The 18863-nt window shown below is 40.6% G+C and overlaps 1 protein-coding gene across 1 annotated transcript in view; it reads left to right on the plus strand.

The window, feature by feature from the left end:
• LOC139832431 (uncharacterized) overlaps window positions 1-18863 on the plus strand; it is a 40050-nt gene that overhangs the window by 1205 nt on the left and 19982 nt on the right. The window contains exon 2 of the mRNA XM_071822193.1: window positions 1777-1781. Coding sequence (XP_071678294.1) covers window positions 1777-1781 — 5 coding nt within the window. The remainder of the gene's footprint in view (window positions 1-1776; window positions 1782-18863) is intronic.

Consider the following 18863-nt stretch of genomic DNA (forward strand, 5'->3'; position numbering starts at 1 on the left):
ATCATGTTAGGCAGCTCACAAGATGTAACAATGATAGCACATGAGGAGAAGACGACCATCTAGCTACTGCTATGGACCCATAGTCCAGGGGTGAACTACTCACACATCACTCCGGAGGCGACCATGGCGGTGAAGAGTCCTCCGGGAGATGATTCCCCTCTCCAGCAGGGTGCCGGAGGCGATCTCCTGAATCCCCCGAGATGGGATTGGCGGCGGCGTCTCTGGAAGGTTTTCCGTATCGTGGCTCTCGGTACTGGAGTTATTATCGACGAAGGCTTCTTATAGGCGGAAGGGTAGGTTTAGGGGCGACGCGAGGGGCCCACACGCTAGGGCCGCGCGGCCAGGGGGTGGGCCGCGCCGCCCTGCTGTGGCGTCGCCTCGTCGCCCCACTTCGTTTCCCTTTCGGACTTCTGGAAGCTTCGTGGAAAAATAAGACCCTGGGCGTTGATTTCGTCCAATTCCGATAATATTTCCTTACTAGGATTTCTGAAACCAAAAACAGCAGAAAACAAAGAATCGGCTCTTCGGCATCTTGTTAATAGGTTAGTGCCGGAAAATGCATAAATATGACATAAAGTATGTATAAAACATGTGTGTATCATCATAAAACAAGCATGGAACATAAGAAATTATCGATACGTTGGAGATGTATCAGCATCCCCAAGCTTAGTTCCTACTCGTCCTCGAGTAGGTAAACGATAACAAAGATAATTTCTGAAGTGACATGCTATCATAATCTTGATCAATACTATCGTAAGCACATGTAATGAATGCATCGATTCGAAGCAATGGTAAAGACAATGGTTAAACAACTGAATCATATAGCAAAGACTTTTCATGAATAGTACTTTCAACACAAGCATCAATAAGTCTTGCATAAGAGTTAACTCATAAAGCAGTAAATTCATAGTAAAGGCATTGAAACAACACAAAGGAAGATATAAGTTTCAGCGGTTGCTTTCAACTTGTAACGTGTATATCTCATGGATATTGTCAATACAAAGTAATATGATGAATGCAAATATGCAAGTATGTAAGAATCAATGCACAGTTAACACAAGTGTTTGCTTCTAAGATGGAAGGAAATAGGTAAACTGACTCAACATAAAAGTAAAAGAATGGCCCTTCACAGAGGGAAGCATGGATTGCTATATTTGTGCTAGAGCTTTTATTTTGAAAACATAAAGAGAGCATAAAAGTAAAGTTTTGACAGGTGTTTGTTGTTGTCAACGAATGGTATTGGGCACTCTAACCCCCTTGCCAGACAGAACTTCAAAGAGCGGCTCCCATGAAAGATTTTTATTTTTGGGTGGCACTCCTTCCAACCTTTGCTTTCACAAACCATGGCTAACCGAATCCTCGGGTGCCTGCCAACAATCTCATACCATGAAGGAGTGCCTTTTATTTTAGTTTTATTTAGATGACACTCCTCCCCACCTTTGCTTTCTCAAGGCATGGCTAACCGAATCCTCGGGTGCCGTCCAACAATCACATACCATGGAGGAGTGTCTATTTTTTTTGTAAAATTATGAAGGTTAATTAATTGGGGCTGGGAACCCCATTGCCAGCTCTTTTTGCAAAATTATTGGATAAGCGGATGAAGCCACTAGTCCATTGGTGAAAGTTGCCCAACAAGATTGAAAGATAAACACTACATACTTCCTCATGAGCTATAAAACATTGACAAAAATAAGAGGTAATAACTTTTGAAGTGTTTAAAGGTAGCACTCAAGCAATTTACTTTGGAATGGCAGAGAAATACCATGTAGTAGGTAGGTATGGTGGACACAAATGACATAGTTTTTGGCTCAAGGATTTGGATGCATGAGAAGTAATCCCTCTCAATACAAGGCTTAGGCTAGCAAGGTTGTTTGAAGCAAACACAAGTATGAACCGATACAACAAAACTCACATAAAAACATATTGCAAGCATTATAAGACTCTACACTGTCTTCCTTGTTGTTCAAACCCTTACTAGAAAATATCTAGACCTTAGAGAGACCAATCATGCAAACCAAATTTTAGCAAGCTCTATGTATTTCTTCACTAATAGGTGCAAAGTATATGATGCAAGAGCTTAAACATGATCCATATGAGCACAACAATTGCCAAGTATCAAATTATTCAAGACATTATACCAATTACCACATGTAGCATTTTCTGTTTCCAACCATATAACAATTAACGAAGCAGTTTCAACCTTCGCCATGAACATTAAGGATAAAGCTAAGAATATATTTGTTCATATGCAACATTGGAGCGTGTCTCTCTCCCAGACAATGAATGCTAGGATCCAACTTTATTCAAACAAAACAAAAACAAAAACATACAGACGCTCCAAGTAAAGCACATAAGATGTGATGGAATAAAAATATAGTTTCACTAGAGGAACCTGATAATGTTGTCGATGAAGAAGGGGATGCCTTGGGCATACCCAAGCTTAGATGCTTGAGTCTTCTTGAAATATGCAGGGATGAACCACCGGGGCATCCCCAAGCTTAGAACTTTCACTCTCCTTGATCATATTGTATCATCCTCCTCTCTTGATCCTTGAAAACTTCCTCCACACCAAACTCAAAACAACTCATTAGAGGGTTAGTGCATAATCAAAATTCACATGTTCAGAGGTGACATAATCACTCTTAACACTTCTGGACATTGCACAAAGCTACTGAAAGTTAATGGAATAAAGAAATCCATCAAGCATAGCAAAACAGGCAATGCGAAATAAAAGGCAGAATCTGTCAAAACAGAACAGTCCGTAAAGACGATTTTTTTAGGTGCACCAGACTTGCTCAATTGAAAATTCTCAAATTGAATGAAAGTTGCGTACATATCTGAGGATTACTCACGTAAATTGGCAGATTTTTTTGAGTTACCTACAGAGACTACTGCTCAAATTCGTGTCAGCAAGAAATCTGTTTCTGCGCAGTAATCCAAATCTAGTATGAACCTTACTATCAAAGACTTTACTTGGCACAACAATGCAATAAAATAAAGATAAGGAGAGGTTTCTACAGTAGTAACAACTTCCAAGACTCAATTATAAAATAAAAGTGCTGTAGTAAAATCATGGGTTGTCTCCCATAAGCACTTTTCTTTAACGCCTTTCAGCTAGGCGCAGAAAGTGTGTATCAAGTATTATCAAGAGACGAAGCATCAACATCATAATTTGTTCTAACAATAGAATCAAAAGGTAACTTCATTCTCTTTCTAGGGAAGTGTTCCATACCTTTCTTGAGAGGAAATTGATATTTAATATTACCTTCCTTCATATCAATAATAGCACCAACAGTTCGAAGAAAAGGTCTTCCCAATATAATGGGACAAGATGCATTGCATTCAATATCCAAGACAACAAAATCAACGGGGACAAGGTTATTGTTAACCGTAATGCGAACATTATCAACCCTCCCCAAAGGTTTCTTTGTAGAGTTATCAGCAAGATTAACATCCAAATAACAATTTTTCAATGGTGGCAAGTCAAGCATATTATAGATTTTCCTAGGCATAACGGAAATACTTGCATCAAGATCACATAAAGCATTACAATCAAAATCATTGACCTTCATCTTAATGATGGGCTCCCAACCATCCTCTAACTTCCTAGGAATAGAAGCTTCACGATTTAATTTCTCTTCTCTAGCTTTTATGAGAGCATTTGTAATATGTTTTGTAAAGGCCAAATTTATAGCACTAGCATTAGGACTTTTAGCAAGTTTTTGTAAGAACTTTATAACTTCAGAGATGTGACAATCATCAAAATCTAAACCATTATGATCTAAAGCAATGGGATCATTGTCCCCAACATTGGAAAAAATTTCAGCAGTTTTATCACAAGCAATTTCAGCAGTTTTAGCAGGTTCCGGCAGTTTTGCAGGCTCTGCATTAGAAGTGGAAACATTGCCAACACCAATTATTTTATCATTGATAGTAGGAGGTGTAGCAACATGTGAAGCATTAGCATTACTAGTAGTGGTAATAGTCCAAACTTTAGCTACATTATTATCTTTAGCATCTTCTTCTTTCTCCCACCTAGCACGCAATTCGGCCATCAATCTTATATTCTCATTAATTCTAACTTGGATGGCGTTTGCTGTAGCAAATGACTTAATATCTTTATTTTCATTAGGCATAACTTTCGATTTCAAAAGATCAACATCAGCAGCAAGACTATCGACTTTAGAAGCAAGTATATCAATTTTCCCAAGCTTTTCTTCAACAGATTTGTTAAAAGCAGTTTGTGAACTAATAAATTATTTAAGCATGGCTTCAAGTCCAGGGGGTGTATTCCTATTATTGTTGTAAGAATTCCCATAAGAATTCCCATAACTGTTACCATTATTATAAGGATATGTCCTATAGTTGTTACTAGAATTGTTCCGATAAGCATTGTTGTTGAAATTATTATTTTTAATGAAGTTCACATCAACATGTTCTTCTTGAGCAACCAATGAAGCTAACGGAACATTATTAGGATCAACATTAGTCCTACCATTCACACGCATAGACATAATAGCATCAATCTTATCACTCAAGGAGGAGGTTTCTTCAACAGAATTTACCTTCTTACCTTGTGGAGCTCTTTCCGTGTGCCATTCAGAGTAATTAATCATCATATTATCAAGAAGCTTTGTTGCGGCGCCTAGAGTGATGGACATAAAAGTACCTCCAGCAGCTGAATCCAATAGGTTCCGCGAAGAAAAATTCAGTCCTGCATAAAAGGTTTGGATGATCATCCAAGTAGTCAGTCCATGGGTTGGGCAATTTTTAACCAAAGATTTCATTCTTTCCCATGCTTGGGCAACATGCTCATTATCCAATTGCTTAAAATTCATTATACTACTTCTCAAAGATATAATTTTAGCAGGAGGATAATATCTACCAATGAAAGCATCCTTACATTTAGTCCATGAATCAATACTATTCTTAGGCAAAGATAGCAACCAATCTTTAGCTCTTCCTCTTAATGAGAAAGGATACAATTTTAATTTTATAATGTCACCATCTACATCATTATACTTTTGCATTTCACATAGTTCAACAAAATTATTAAGATGGGCAGCAGCATCATCAGAACTAACACCAGAAAATTGCTCTCTCATAACAAGATTCAATAAAGCAGGTTGAATTTCAAAGAATTCTGCTGTAGTAGCAGGTGGAGCAATAGGTGTGCATAAGAAATCATTATTATTTGTGTTTGTGAAGTCACACAACTTAGTACTTTCAGGAGTACCCATTTTAGCAATAGTAAATAAAGCAAACTAGATAAAGTAAAAACAAGTAACTAATTTTTTTGTGTTTTTAATATGGCAAACAAGACAGTAAATAAAGTAAAGCTAACAACTAATTTTTTTGTATTTTGATATAGTGCAGCAAACAAGAAGTAAATAAAAGTAAAGCAAGACAAAAACAAAGTAAAGAGATTGGAAGTGGAGACTCCCCTTGCAGCGTGTCTTGATCTCCCCGGCAACGGCGCCAGAAAAAGTTTGCTGGCGTGAAGTTGACGTGGGAGTTAGAAATCTCTATGGTGTAATTTTCCTTCACGTCCCCGGCAACGGCGCCAGAAAAAGCTTTGCTGCTTGTGACGGTAAAGCACACGTCCGTTGGGAACCCCAAGAGGAAGGTATGATGCGTACAGCGGCAAGTTTTTCCCTCAGTAAGAAACCAAGGTTATCGAACCAGTAGGAGCCAAGAAGCACGTTGAAGGTTGATGGCGGCGGAGTGTAGTGCGGCGCAACACCAGGGATTCTGGCGCCAACGTGGAACCTGCTCAACACAACCAAGATACTTTTGCCCCAACTTAACAGTGAGGTTGTCAATCTCACCGGCTTGCTGTAACAAAGGATTAGATGTATAGTGTGGATGATGATGTTTGCAGAAAACAGTAGGACGAGTATTGCAGTAGATTGTATTCGATGTAAAAGAATGGACCGGGGTCCACAGTTCACTAGTGGTGTCTCTCCCATAAGAAATAGCATGTTGGGTGAACAAATTACAGTTGGGCAATTGACAAATAAAGATAGCATGACAATGCACATACATGTTATGATGAGTAGTGTGAGATTCAATTGGGCATTACGACAAAGTACATAGACCGCTATCCAGCATGCATCTATGCCTAAAAAGTCCACCTTCAGGTTATCATCCGAACCCCCTCCAGTATTAAGTTGCAAACAACAGACAATTTCATTAAGTATGGTGCGTAATGTAATCAACAAATACATCCTTAGACATAGCATTGATGTTTTATCCCTAGTGGCAACATCACATCCACAACCTTAGAACTTTCACATCGTCCTGCATTTAATGGAGGCATGAACCCACTATCGAGCATAAATACTCCCTCTTGGAGTTACAAGTAACGACTTGGCCAGAGCCTCTACTAATAACGGAGAGCATGCAAGATCATAAACAACACATAGATGATAGATTGATAATCAACATAACATAGCATTCAATATTCATCGGATCCCAACAAACGCAACATGTAGCATTACAAATAGATGATTGATACGTCTCCGACGTATCGATAATTTCTTATGTTCCATGCCACATTATTGATGTTATCTACATGTTTTATGCACACTTTATGTCATATTCGTGCATTTTCTGGAACTAACCTATTAACAAGATGCCGAAGTGCCAGTTGCTGTTTTCTGCTGTTTTTGGTTTCAGAAATCCTAGTAACGAAATGTTTTCTGCTGTTTTCTGCTGTTTTTGGTCCATAGCAGTAGCTAGATGGTTGTCTTCTCCCCATTGTGCTATCATTGTCGGATCTTGTGAGCTGCCTAACATGATCAAGATCATCTATCTGTAATTCTATATGTTGCGTTTGTTGGGATCCGATGAATAGAGAATACTTGTTATGTTGATTATCAAAGTTATATCTATGTGTTGTTTATGATCTTGCATGCTCTCCGTTACTAGTAGATGCTCTGGCCAAGTAGATGCTTGTAACTCCAAGAGGGAGTATTTATGCTCGATAGTGGGTTCATGCCTCCATTGACACCGGGACAAGGACAGAAAGTTCTAAGGTTGTGTTGTGCTGTTGCCACTAGGGATAAAACATTGATGCTATGTCTAAGGATGTAGTTGTTGATTACATTACGCACCATACTTAATGCAATTGTCTGTTGCTTTGCAACTTAATACTGGAGGGGGTTCGGATGATAACCTGAAGGTGGACTTTTTAGGCATAGATGCAGTTGGATGGCGGTCTATGTACTTTGTCGTAATGCCCAATTAAATCTCACTATACTCATCATGATATGTATGTGCATGGTCATGCCCTCTTTATTTGTCAATTGCCCAACTGTAATTTGTTCACCCAACATGCTGTTTATCTTATGGGAGAGACACCTCTAGTGAACTGTGGACCCCGGTCCAATTCTCTATACTGAAATACAATCTACTGCAATACTTGTTCTACTGTTTTCTGCAAACAATCATCTTCCACACAATATGGTTAATCCTTTGCTACAGCAAGCCGGTGAGATTGACAACCTCACTGTTTCGTTGGGGCAAAGTACTTTGGTTGTGTTGTGCAGGTTCCACGTTGGCGCCGGAATCCCTGGTGTTGCGCCGCACTACATCCCGCCGCCATCAACCTTCAACATGCTTCTTGGCTCCTCCTGGTTCGATAAACCTTGGTTTCTTTCTGAGGGAAAACTTGCTGCTGTGCGCATCATACCTTCCTCTTGGGGTTCCCAACGAACGTGTGAGTTACACGCCATCAATGATCTTGATCATGTTAGGCAGCTCACAAGATCTAACAATGATAGCACATGAGGAGAAGACGGCCATCTAGTGAAGGAGATATGCCCTAGAGGCAATAATAAAGTGGTTATTATTTATATCTTTATGTTTATGATAAATGTTTATATATCATGCTATAATTGTATTAACCGAAACATTAGTACATGTGTGATATGTAGACAACAAGAAGTCTCCACTTCTCAAGACTTCTTGCTCTTTTTCTGGCGCCGTTGCCGGGGAGATCAAGACACGCTGCAAGGGGAGTCTCCACTTCTCAATCTCTTTACTTTGTTTTCATCTTGCTTAGTTTTATTTACTACTTTGTTTGCTGCACTAAATCAAAATACAAAAAAATTAGTTGCTAGTTTTACTTTATTTGCTATCTTGTTTGCTATATCAAAAACACAAAAAATTAGTTACTTGCATTTACCTTACTTGATTCATCATGTTTCCTTTTAATTTTACCACGAAAGATATACCGGTAGGACGTGGGTCTATAATTGGGAGAAATAATATAGAGGAATTTTTCAACCATGTCAGAACCGTTGACGATTTTGAGGATAGACACTTGGTAGACCTTGCCCCCACCTATGAAATTGCTGCTGCTGCTTTAGTTCACATGTTGGAAACTAAATTTGTTAATCTCAATCCTATAATCCAACACATGTTTCTCACACTTGGTGATATGGAAGAAGGGGAAAAAAAGATTTTGTTTTAGAAACCCTTCTTAAAGAATTTGGGGGAATAGCGAGAGAAGCTAGAAAAGTCTTCACTAAATATAATATGCTAGGCTCTTATACCAACTTTGCCAGTACCCTTGAGAGGATGGAAAAGGATAGACAAAAGTACACTAATGAAGTTAATTATGAGGGGGATACTAAAACATCAATACCTTGCAAGCTCTTGGGAATGTGTGAGGCACTAGAAAAGAATTTTGATTGGATTGTTCCTGAAGATTTGTTTGATGAGAGTAGCAAGCCCAAGACTAATGAAAAGGGAGCCTCTGAAACTCACATAGAAAATATAAGATGCATAGTTGAGAAAACTCCACACCCCGTTGAGAATGCACCACCCTTTGATAATACTTGATACACACTTTCTGCGCCTAGCTGAAAGGCGTTAAAGAAAAGCGCTTATGGGAGACAACCCATGTTTTTATCTACAGTACTTTGTTTTTATTTTGTGTCTTGGAAGTTGTTTACTACTGTAGCAACCTCTCCTTATCTTAGTTTAGTGTTTTGTTGTGCCAAGTAAAGTCTTTGATAGTAAAGTAAGTACTAGATTTGGATTACTGCACAGTTCCAGATTTCTTTGCTGTCACGAATCTGGGTCTACCTCCCTGTAGGTAGCTCAGAAAATTAAGCCAATTTACGTGCATGATCCTCAGATATGTATGCAACTTTCATTAAATTTGAGCATTTTCATTTGAGCAAGTCTGGTGGCCTAATAAAATTCGTCAATACGAACTGTTCTGTTTTGACAGATTCTGCCTTTTATTTCGCATTGCCTCTTTTGCTATGTTGGATGAATTTCTTTGATCCATTAATGTCCAGTAGCTCTATGCAATGTCCAGAAGTGTTAAGAATGATTGTGTCACCTCTGAATATGTTAATTTTTATTGTCGCCAACCCTCTAATGAGTTGTTCTAAGTTTGGTGTGGAGGAAGTTTTCAAGGATCAAGAGAGGAGTATGATGCAACATGATCAAGGAGAGTGAAAGCTCTAAGCTTGGGGATGCCCCGGCGGTTCACCCCTGCATATTCTAAGAAGACTCAAGCGTCTAAGCTTGGGGATGCCCAAGGCATCCCCTTCTTCATCGACAACATTATCAGGTTCCTCCCCTGAAACTATATTTTTATTCCATCACATCTTATGTGCTTTTCTTGGAGCGTCGGTTTGTTTTTGTTTTTTGTTTTGTTTGAATAAAATGGATCCTAGCATTCACTTTATGGGAGAGAGACACGCTCCGCTGTAGCATATGGACAAGTATGTCCTTAGCTTCTACTCATAGTATTCATGGCGAAGTTTCTTCTTCGTTAAATTGTTATATGGTTGGAATTGGAAAATGATACATGTAGTAATTGCTATAAATGTCTTGGGTAATGTGATACTTGGCAATTGTTGTGCTCATGTTTAAGCTCTTGCATCATATGCTTTGCACCCATTAATGAAGAAATACATAGAGCATGCTAAAATTTGGTTTGCATATTTGGTTTCTCTAAGGTCTAGATAATTTCTAGTATTGAGTTTGAACAACAAGGAAGACGGTGTAGAGTCTTATAATGTTTTCAATATGTCTTTTATGTGAGTTTTGCTGCACCGGTTCATCCTTGTGTTTGTTTCAAATAAGCCTTGCTAGCCTAAACCTTGTATCGAGAGGGAATACTTCTCATGCATCCAAAATACTTGAGCCAACCACTATGCCATTTGTGTCCACCATACCTACCTACTACATGGTATTTTCCGCCATTCCAAAGTAAATTGCTTGAGTGCTACCTTTAAAATTCCATCATTCACCTTTGCAATATATAGCTCATGGGACAAATAGCTTAAAAACTATTGTGGTATTGAATATGTAATTATGCACTTTATCTCTTATTAAGTTGCTTGTTGTGCGATAACCATGTTCACTGGGGACGCCATCAACTACTCTTTGTTGAATTTCATGTGAGTTGCTATGCATGTCCGTCTTGTCTGAAGTAAGAGAGATCTACCACCTTATGGTTAAGCATGCATATTGTTAGAGAAGAACATTGGGCCGCTAACTAAAGCCATGATCCATGGTGGAAGTTTCAGTTTTGGACAAATATCCTCAATCTCATATGAGAAGAATTATTAATTGTTGTTACATGCTTATGCATAAAAGAGGAGTCCATTATCTGTTGTCTATGTTGTCCCGGTATGGATGTCTAAGTTGAGAATAATCAATAGCGAGAAATCCAATGCGAGCTTTCTCCTTAGACCTTTGTACAGGCGGCATAGAGGTACCCCTTTGTGACACTTGGTTAAAACATGTGCATTGTGATGATCCGGTAGTCCAAGCTAATTAGGACAAGGTGCGGGCACTATTAGTACACTATGCATGAGGCTTGCAACTTATAAGATATAATTTACATGATACATATGCTTTATTACTACCGTTGACAAAATTGTTTCATGTTTTCAAAATCAAAGCTCTAGCACAAATATAGCAATCGATGCTTTTCCTCTATGGAGGACCATTCTTTTACTTTCAATGTTGAGTCAGTTCACCTATTTCTCTCCACCTCAAGAAGCAAACACTTGTGTGAACTGTGCATTGATTCTTACATACTTGCATATTGCACTTATTATATTACTCTATGTTGACCATATCCATGAGATATACATGTTACAAGTTGAAAGCAACCGCTGAAACTTAATCTTCCTTTGTGTTGCTTCAATGCCTTTACTATGAATTATTGCTTTATGAGTTAACTCTTATGCAAGACTTATTGATGCTTGTCTTGAAGTGCTATTCATGAAAAGTCTTTGCTATATGATTCACTTGTTTACTCATGTCATATACATTGTTTTGATCGCTGCATTCACTACATAAGCTTTACAAATAGTATGATCAAGGTTATGATGGCATGTCACTCCAGAAATTATCTGTGTTATCGTTTTACCTGCTCGGGACGAGCAGAACTAAGCTTGGGGATGCTGATACGTCTCCGACGTATCGATAATTTCTTATGTTCCATGCCACATTATTGATGTTATCTACATGTTTTATGCACACTTTATGTCATATTCGTGCATTTTCTGGAACTAACCTATTAACAAGATGCCGAAGTGCCAGTTGTTGTTTTCTGCTATTTTTGGTTTCAGAAATCCTAGTAACGAAATATTCTCGGAATTGGACGAAATCAACGCCCAGGGGCCTATTTTGCCACGAAGCTTCCAGAAGTCCGAAGAGGAGACGAAGTGGGGCCACGAGGTGCCCAAACCATAGGGCGGCGCGCCCCCCCCCTTGGCCGCGCGGCCCTGTGGTGTGGGGCCCTCGTGCCGCCTCCTGACCTGCCCTTCCGCCTACTTAAAGCCTCCATCGCGAAACCCCCAGTACCGAGAGCCACGACACGGAAAACCTTCCAGAGACGCCGTCGCCGATCCCATCTCGGGGGATCCAGGAGATCGCCTCCGGCACCCTGCCGGAGAGGGGAATCATCTCCCGGAGGACTCTACGCCGCCATGGTCGCCTCCGGAGTGATGTGTGAGTAGTCTACCCCTGGACTATGGGTCCATAGCAGTAGCTAGATGGTTGTCTTCTCCCCATTGTGCTATCATTGTCGGATCTTGTGAGCTGCCTAACATGATCAAGATCATCTATCTGTAATTCTATATGTTGCGTTTGTTGGGATCCGATGAATAGAGAATACTTGTTATGTTGATTATCAAAGTTATATCTATGTGTTGTTTATGATCTTGCATGCTCTCCGTTACTAGTAGATGCTCTGGCCAAGTAGATGCTTGTAACTCCAAGAGGGAGTATTTATGCTCGATAGTGGGTTCATGCCTGCATTGACACCTGGGACAGTGACAGAAAGTTCTAAGGTTGTGTTGTGATGTTGCCACTAGGGATAAAACATTGATGCTATGTCTAAGGATGTAGTTGTTGATTACATTACGCACCATACTTAATGCAATTGTCTGTTGCTTTGCAACTTAATACTGGAGGGGGTTCGGATGATAACCTGAAGGTGGACTTTTTAGGCATAGATGCAGTTGGATGGCGGTCTATGTACTTTGTCGTAATGCCCAATTAAATCTCACTATACTCATCATGATATGTATGTGCATGGTCATGCCCTCTTTATTTGTCAATTGCCCAACTGTAATTTGTTCACCCAACATGCTGTTTATCTTATGGGAGAGACACCTCTAGTGAACTGTGGACCCCGGTCCAATTCTCTATACTGAAATACAATCTACTGCAATACTTGTTCTACTGTTTTCTGCAAACAATCATCTTCCACACAATACGGTTAATCCTTTGCTACAGCAAGCCGGTGAGATTGACAACCTCACTGTTTCGTTGGGGCAAAGTACTTTGGTTGTGTTGTGCAGGTTCCACGTTGGCGCCGGAATCCCTGGTGTTGCGCCGCACTACATCCCGCCGCCATCAACCTTCAACGTGCTTCTTGGCTCCTCCTGGTTCGATAAACCTTGGTTTCTTTCCGAGGGAAAACTTGCTGCTGTGCGCATCATACCTTCCTCTTGGGGTTCCCAACGAACGTGTGAGTTACACGCCATCAATGATCTTGATCATGTTAGGCAGCTCACAAGATCTAACAATGATAGCACATGAGGAGAAGACGGCCATCTAGTGAAGGAGATATGCCCTAGAGGCAATAATAAAGTGGTTATTATTTATATCTTTATGTTTATGATAAATGTTTATATATCATGCTATAATTGTATTAACCGAAACATTAGTACATGTGTGATATGTAGACAACAAGAAGTCCCTAGTATGCCTCTTAAACTAGCTTGTTGATTAATGGATGATTAGTTTCATAATCATGAACATTGGATGTTATTAATAACAAGATTATATCATTATATGAATGATGTAATGGACACACCCAATTAAGCGTAGCATAAGATCTCGTCATTAAGTTATTTGCTATAAGCTTTCGATACATAGTTACCTAGTCCTTATGACCATGAGATCATGTAAATCACTTATACCGGAAAGGTACTTTGATTACACCAAACACCACTGCGTAAATGGGTGGCTATAAAGGTGGGATTAAGTATCCGGAAAGTATGAGTTGAGGCATATGGATCAACAGTGGGATTTGTCCATCCCGATGACGGATAGATATACTCTGGGCCCTCTCGGGTGAATGTCGTCTAATGTCTTGCAAGCATATGAATGAGTTCATAAGAGACCACATACCACAGTACGAGTAAAGAGTACTTGTCAGGAGACGAGGTTGAACAAGGTATAGAGTGATACCGAAGATCAAACCTCGGACAAGTAAAATATCGCGTGACAAAGGGAATTGGTATTATATGTGTATGGTTCATTCGATCACTAAAGTCATCGTTGAATATGTGGGAGCCATTATGGATCTCCAGATCCCGCTATTGGTTATTGGTCGGAGTGAGTACTCAACCATGTCCGCATAGTTCACGAACCGTAGGGTGACACACTTAAAGTTGGATGTTGAAATGGTAGTACTTGAATATGGAATGGAGTTCGAATATTTGTTCGGAGTCCCGGATGAGATCCCGGACATCACGAGGAGTTCCGGAATGGTCCGGAGAATAAGATTCATATATAGGATGTCATTTTATGTGAATTAAAATGTCGCGGAAGGTTCTATGGAAGGTTCTAGAAGGTTCTAGAAAAGTCCGGAAGAAACCACCAAGGAAGGTGGAGTCCACATGGGACTCCACCTCCATGGCCGGCCAACCCTAGTGGGGGAGGAGTCCCAAGTGGACTCCCCCTTAGGGGGCCGGCCACCCCCCCATATGGGAGGTGGAACTCCCACCTCTAGTGGGAGTCCTAGCTTGGCTAGGTTTCCCCTCCATATGGAAGGTTTTGGTTTCGGGTCTTATTCGAAGACTTGGAGTCCAACACTTGGGGTTCCACCTATATAATGAGGGGCCAAGGGAGGGGGCCGGCCACCCCAAGACCACAAGCTGGCTTCCCCATTGAAGTGGCCGGCCACCCCCTCCCAAACCCTAGCCGCCCCCCTCTCCTCCATATCTTCCGCGTAGCTTTAGCGAAGCTCCGCCGGAGTTCTCCACCGCCACCGACACCACGCCGTCGTGCTGGCGGATTCAAGAGGAGCTACTACTTCCGCTGCCCGCTGGAACGGGAGGTGGACGTCGTCTTCATCAACAACCGAACGTGTGACCGAGTACGGAGGTGCTGCCCGTTCGTGGCGCCGGAACCGATCGTGATCAAGATCTTCTACGCGCTTTTGCAAGCGGCAAGTGAACGTCTACCGCAGCAACAAGAGCCTCATCTTGTAGGCTTTGGAATCTCTTCAAGGGTGAGACTCGATACCCCCTCGTTGCTACCGTCTTCTAGATTGCATCTTGGCTTGGATTGCGTGTTCGCGGTAGGAAATTTTTTGTTTTCTATGCAACGTTATCCTACAGTGGTATCAGAGCCATGTCTATGCATAGATGGTTGCACGAGTAGAACACAATGGTTTTGTGGGCGTTGATGCTCTTGTTATCTTTAGTTTGAGTACTTTGCATCTTTGTGGCATAGTGGGATGAAGCGGCTCGGACTAACTTTACATGACCGCGTTCATGAGACTTGTTCCTCGTTCGACATGCAACTTGTATTGCATAAGAGGCTTTGCGGGTGTCTGTCTCTCCTACTATAGCGAAGATTCAATTTACTCTTCTATTGAAAACATTAGTATCAACGTTGTGGTTCATGTTCGTAGGTAGATTAGATCTCTCTCGAAAACCCTAAACCACGTAAAATATGCAAACCAAATTAGAGACGTCTAACTTGTTTTTGCAGGGTTTGGTGATGTGATATGGCCATAATGTGATGATGAATATGTATGAGATGATCATTATTGTATTGTGGCAACCGGCAGGAGCCTTATGGTTGTCTTTAAATTTCATGTTGAGTAGTATTTCAAAGTAGTTGTAATAGTTGCTACATGGAGGACAATCATGAAGACGGCGCCATTGACTTTGACGCTACGCCGACGATGATGGAGATCATGCCCGAAGATGATGGAGATCATGTCCGTGCTTTGGAGATGAAGATCAAAGGCGCAAAGATAAAAGGGCCATATCATATCACATATGAACTGCATGTGATGTTAATCCTTTTATGCATCTTATTTTGCTTAGATCGCGACGGTAGCATTATAAGATGATCCCTCACTAAAATCTCAAGATAATAAAGTGTTCATCCTTAGTAGCACCGTTGCCAAGACTTGTCGTTTCGAAGCATCTCGTGATGATCGGGTGTGATAAAATCAACAAGTGCATACAATGGGTGCAAGACAGTTTTGCACACTTGACGAGCGCATACAATGGGTGCATACAACGGGCGGATACTAAGGTGGCCTTGACGAGCCTAGCATGTACAGACATGGTCTCAGAACACGTGATACCGAAAGGTAGAGCATGAATCATATGGTTGATATGATGAACACTTTGAGTGTTCGCCATTGAAATCACACCTTGTGTCGTGATGATCGGACATAGGTGCGGTGGATTTGGTTCGTGTGATCACTAAAACAATGCGAGGGATATTGTTTTGAGTGGGAGTTCACCTAGATTTTTAATTATGTTGAATTAAAATTTGAACTCAATTTGTCATAAACTTAGTCTAAACTTTTGCAAATATATGTTGTAGAGATGGCGTCCCCAATCAATTTTAATCAGTTCCTCGAGAAAGAGAAACTTAAGAGCAACGGTAGCAACTTCACCGACTGGTTCCGTCATGTGAGGATCTTCCTCTCTGGCGGAAATCTGCAATATGTGCTTGATGCACCGCTAGGTGACCCTCCTGCAGAAACTGAAACCGATGAAGTAAAAGCTGTTTACGAGACTCGGAAAATTCGGTACTCTCAAGTTCAGTGTGCCATCTGTGCGATCCGGAATCCGATCTTCAAAAACGTTTTGAGCACCACGATCCTCATGAGTTGATGAAAGAGCTGAAAGCTATTTTTGAGACTCATGCGGCCGTGGAATGCTATGAAGCATCGAAACAATTCTTCAGCTGCATGATGGAAGAAGGCAGCTCCGTTAGTGAGCACATGCTCGCCATGACCGGGCATGCGAAGAAACTCAGTGACTTGGGAATAGTGATTCCTAATAGATTGGGGATTAATCGTGTCCTTCAATCACTGCCACCAAGTTACAAGAACTTTGTGATGAACTACAATATGCAGAACATGAACAAGGAGTTACCTGAACTTTTTGGCATGCTAAAAGCTGCTGAGATTGAGATCAAGAAAGAGCACCAAGTGTTGATGGTCAACAAGACCACCAGTTTCAAGAAACAGGGCAAGTCTAAGGGAAAATTCAAGAAGGGTGGCAAGAAAGCTGCCACGCCTCCTATGAAACCTAAGAACGGCCCTAAGCCTGATGCTGAGTGCTATTACTGCAAGGAGAAGGGACACTGGAAGCGTAATTGCTCCAAGTATCTGGCTGATCTGAAGAGCGGCGTTATTAAGAAGAAGAAAGAAGGTATATCTGATATACATGTTATAGATGTTTATCTCACTGGTTCTCGTTCTAGTACCTGGGTATTTGATACTGGTTCGGTTGCTCATATCTGTAACTCGAAATAGGAACTAAAGAATAAACGAAGACTACTGAAAGATGAAGTGACGATGCGCGTTGGAAATGGATCCAAAGTCGATGTGATCGCTGTCGGCACACTTCCTCTACATCTACCTTCGGGATTAGTTTTAAGCCTAAATAATTGTTATTTTGTACCCGCGTTGAGCATGAACATTATATCTGGATCTTGTTTAATGCAAGACGGTTATTCATTCAAGTCTGAGAATAATGGTTGTTCTATTTTTATGAATAATATCTTTTATGGTCGAGCACCACAAAAGAATGGCTTATTTCTGTTAGATCTCGATAGTAGTGATACGCATATACATAACATTGATGCTAAGCGAATTAAATTGAATGATAATTCTACTTATATGTGGCACTGTCGTCTTGGTCATATTGGAGTGAAACGCATGAAGAAACTCCATACCGATGGATTACTTGAATCACTTGACTTTGAGTCACTTGATAGATGCGAAGCATGTCTAATGGGAAAAATGACAAAGACTCCATTTTCTGGTATGATGGAGCGAGCTACCGACTTATTGGAAATCATACATACCGATGTGTGTGGACCAATGAGCGTAGCATCGCGCGGTGGTTATCGTTATATTCTAACCTTCACAGATGATCTGAGTAGATATGGGTATCTATTTCATGAAACATAAATCCGAAACTTTCGAGAAGTTTAAGGAATTTCAAAGTGAAGTAGAAAATCAACGTAACAAGAAGATTAAATTTCTACGATCTGATCGTGGAGGTGAATATCTGAGTTATGAGTTTGGCATGCATTTAAAGAAATGCGGAATACTTTCACAATTGACACCGCCGGGAACACCTCAACGAAACGGTGTGTCCGAACGTCGTAATCGAACTCTCTTAGATATGGTTCGTTCTATGATGTCTCTTACTGATTTGCCGTTATCATTTTGGAGTTATGCATTAGAGACATCCGCATTCACTTTAAATAGAGCACCATCAAAATCCGTAGAAACGACACCGTATGAACTATGGTTTAATAAGAAACCTAAGCTATCGTTCCTGAAAGTTTGGGGTTGCGAAGCCTATGTAAAGAAGTTACAACCGGACAAGCTAGAACCCAAAGCGGAGAAATGCATCTTCATAGGATACCCTAAGGAAACTATAGGGTATACTTTCTATCACAAATCCGAAGGCAAAATCTTTGTTGCTAAGAACGGAACCTTTCTTGAGAAAGAATTTCTCACTAAAGAAGTGACTGGAAGAAAAGTAGAACTCGATGAGATTGATGAATCTATACTCGTTGATCAGAGTAGCGCAGTACCGGAAGTTGTACCAGTACCGCCTACACCGGCAACAGAGGAAGCTAATGATAATGATCATGAAACTTCGAACGAGGAAACTACTGAACCTTGCAGATCGACAAGGGAACGTACCACTCCTGATTGGTATGATCCTTGTCTAAATGTCATGATTGTGGATAACAATGATGAGGACCCTGCGACGTATGAAGAAGCAATGATGAGCCCAGATTCCAACAAATGGCAAGAAGCCATGAAATCCGAAATGGGATCCATGTATGATAACAAAGTATGGACTTTGGTAGACTTACCTGATAGCCGAAAGGCTGTCGAAAATAAATGGATCTTCAAGAGAAAAACAGATGCTGATGGTAATATTACTGTCTATAAAGCTCGACTTGTCGCAAAGGGTTTCCGACAAATTCAAGGAGTTGACTACGATGAGACTTTCTCACCTGTAGCGAAGCTAAAATCTATAAGGATTTTGTTAGCAATAGCTGCATTTTTCGATTATGAGATTTGGCAGATGGAT

This window comes from Lolium perenne, chromosome 6, assembly GCF_019359855.2.
Source record: "Lolium perenne isolate Kyuss_39 chromosome 6, Kyuss_2.0, whole genome shotgun sequence".
In the NCBI taxonomy this organism is placed as follows: domain Eukaryota; kingdom Viridiplantae; phylum Streptophyta; class Magnoliopsida; order Poales; family Poaceae; genus Lolium; species Lolium perenne.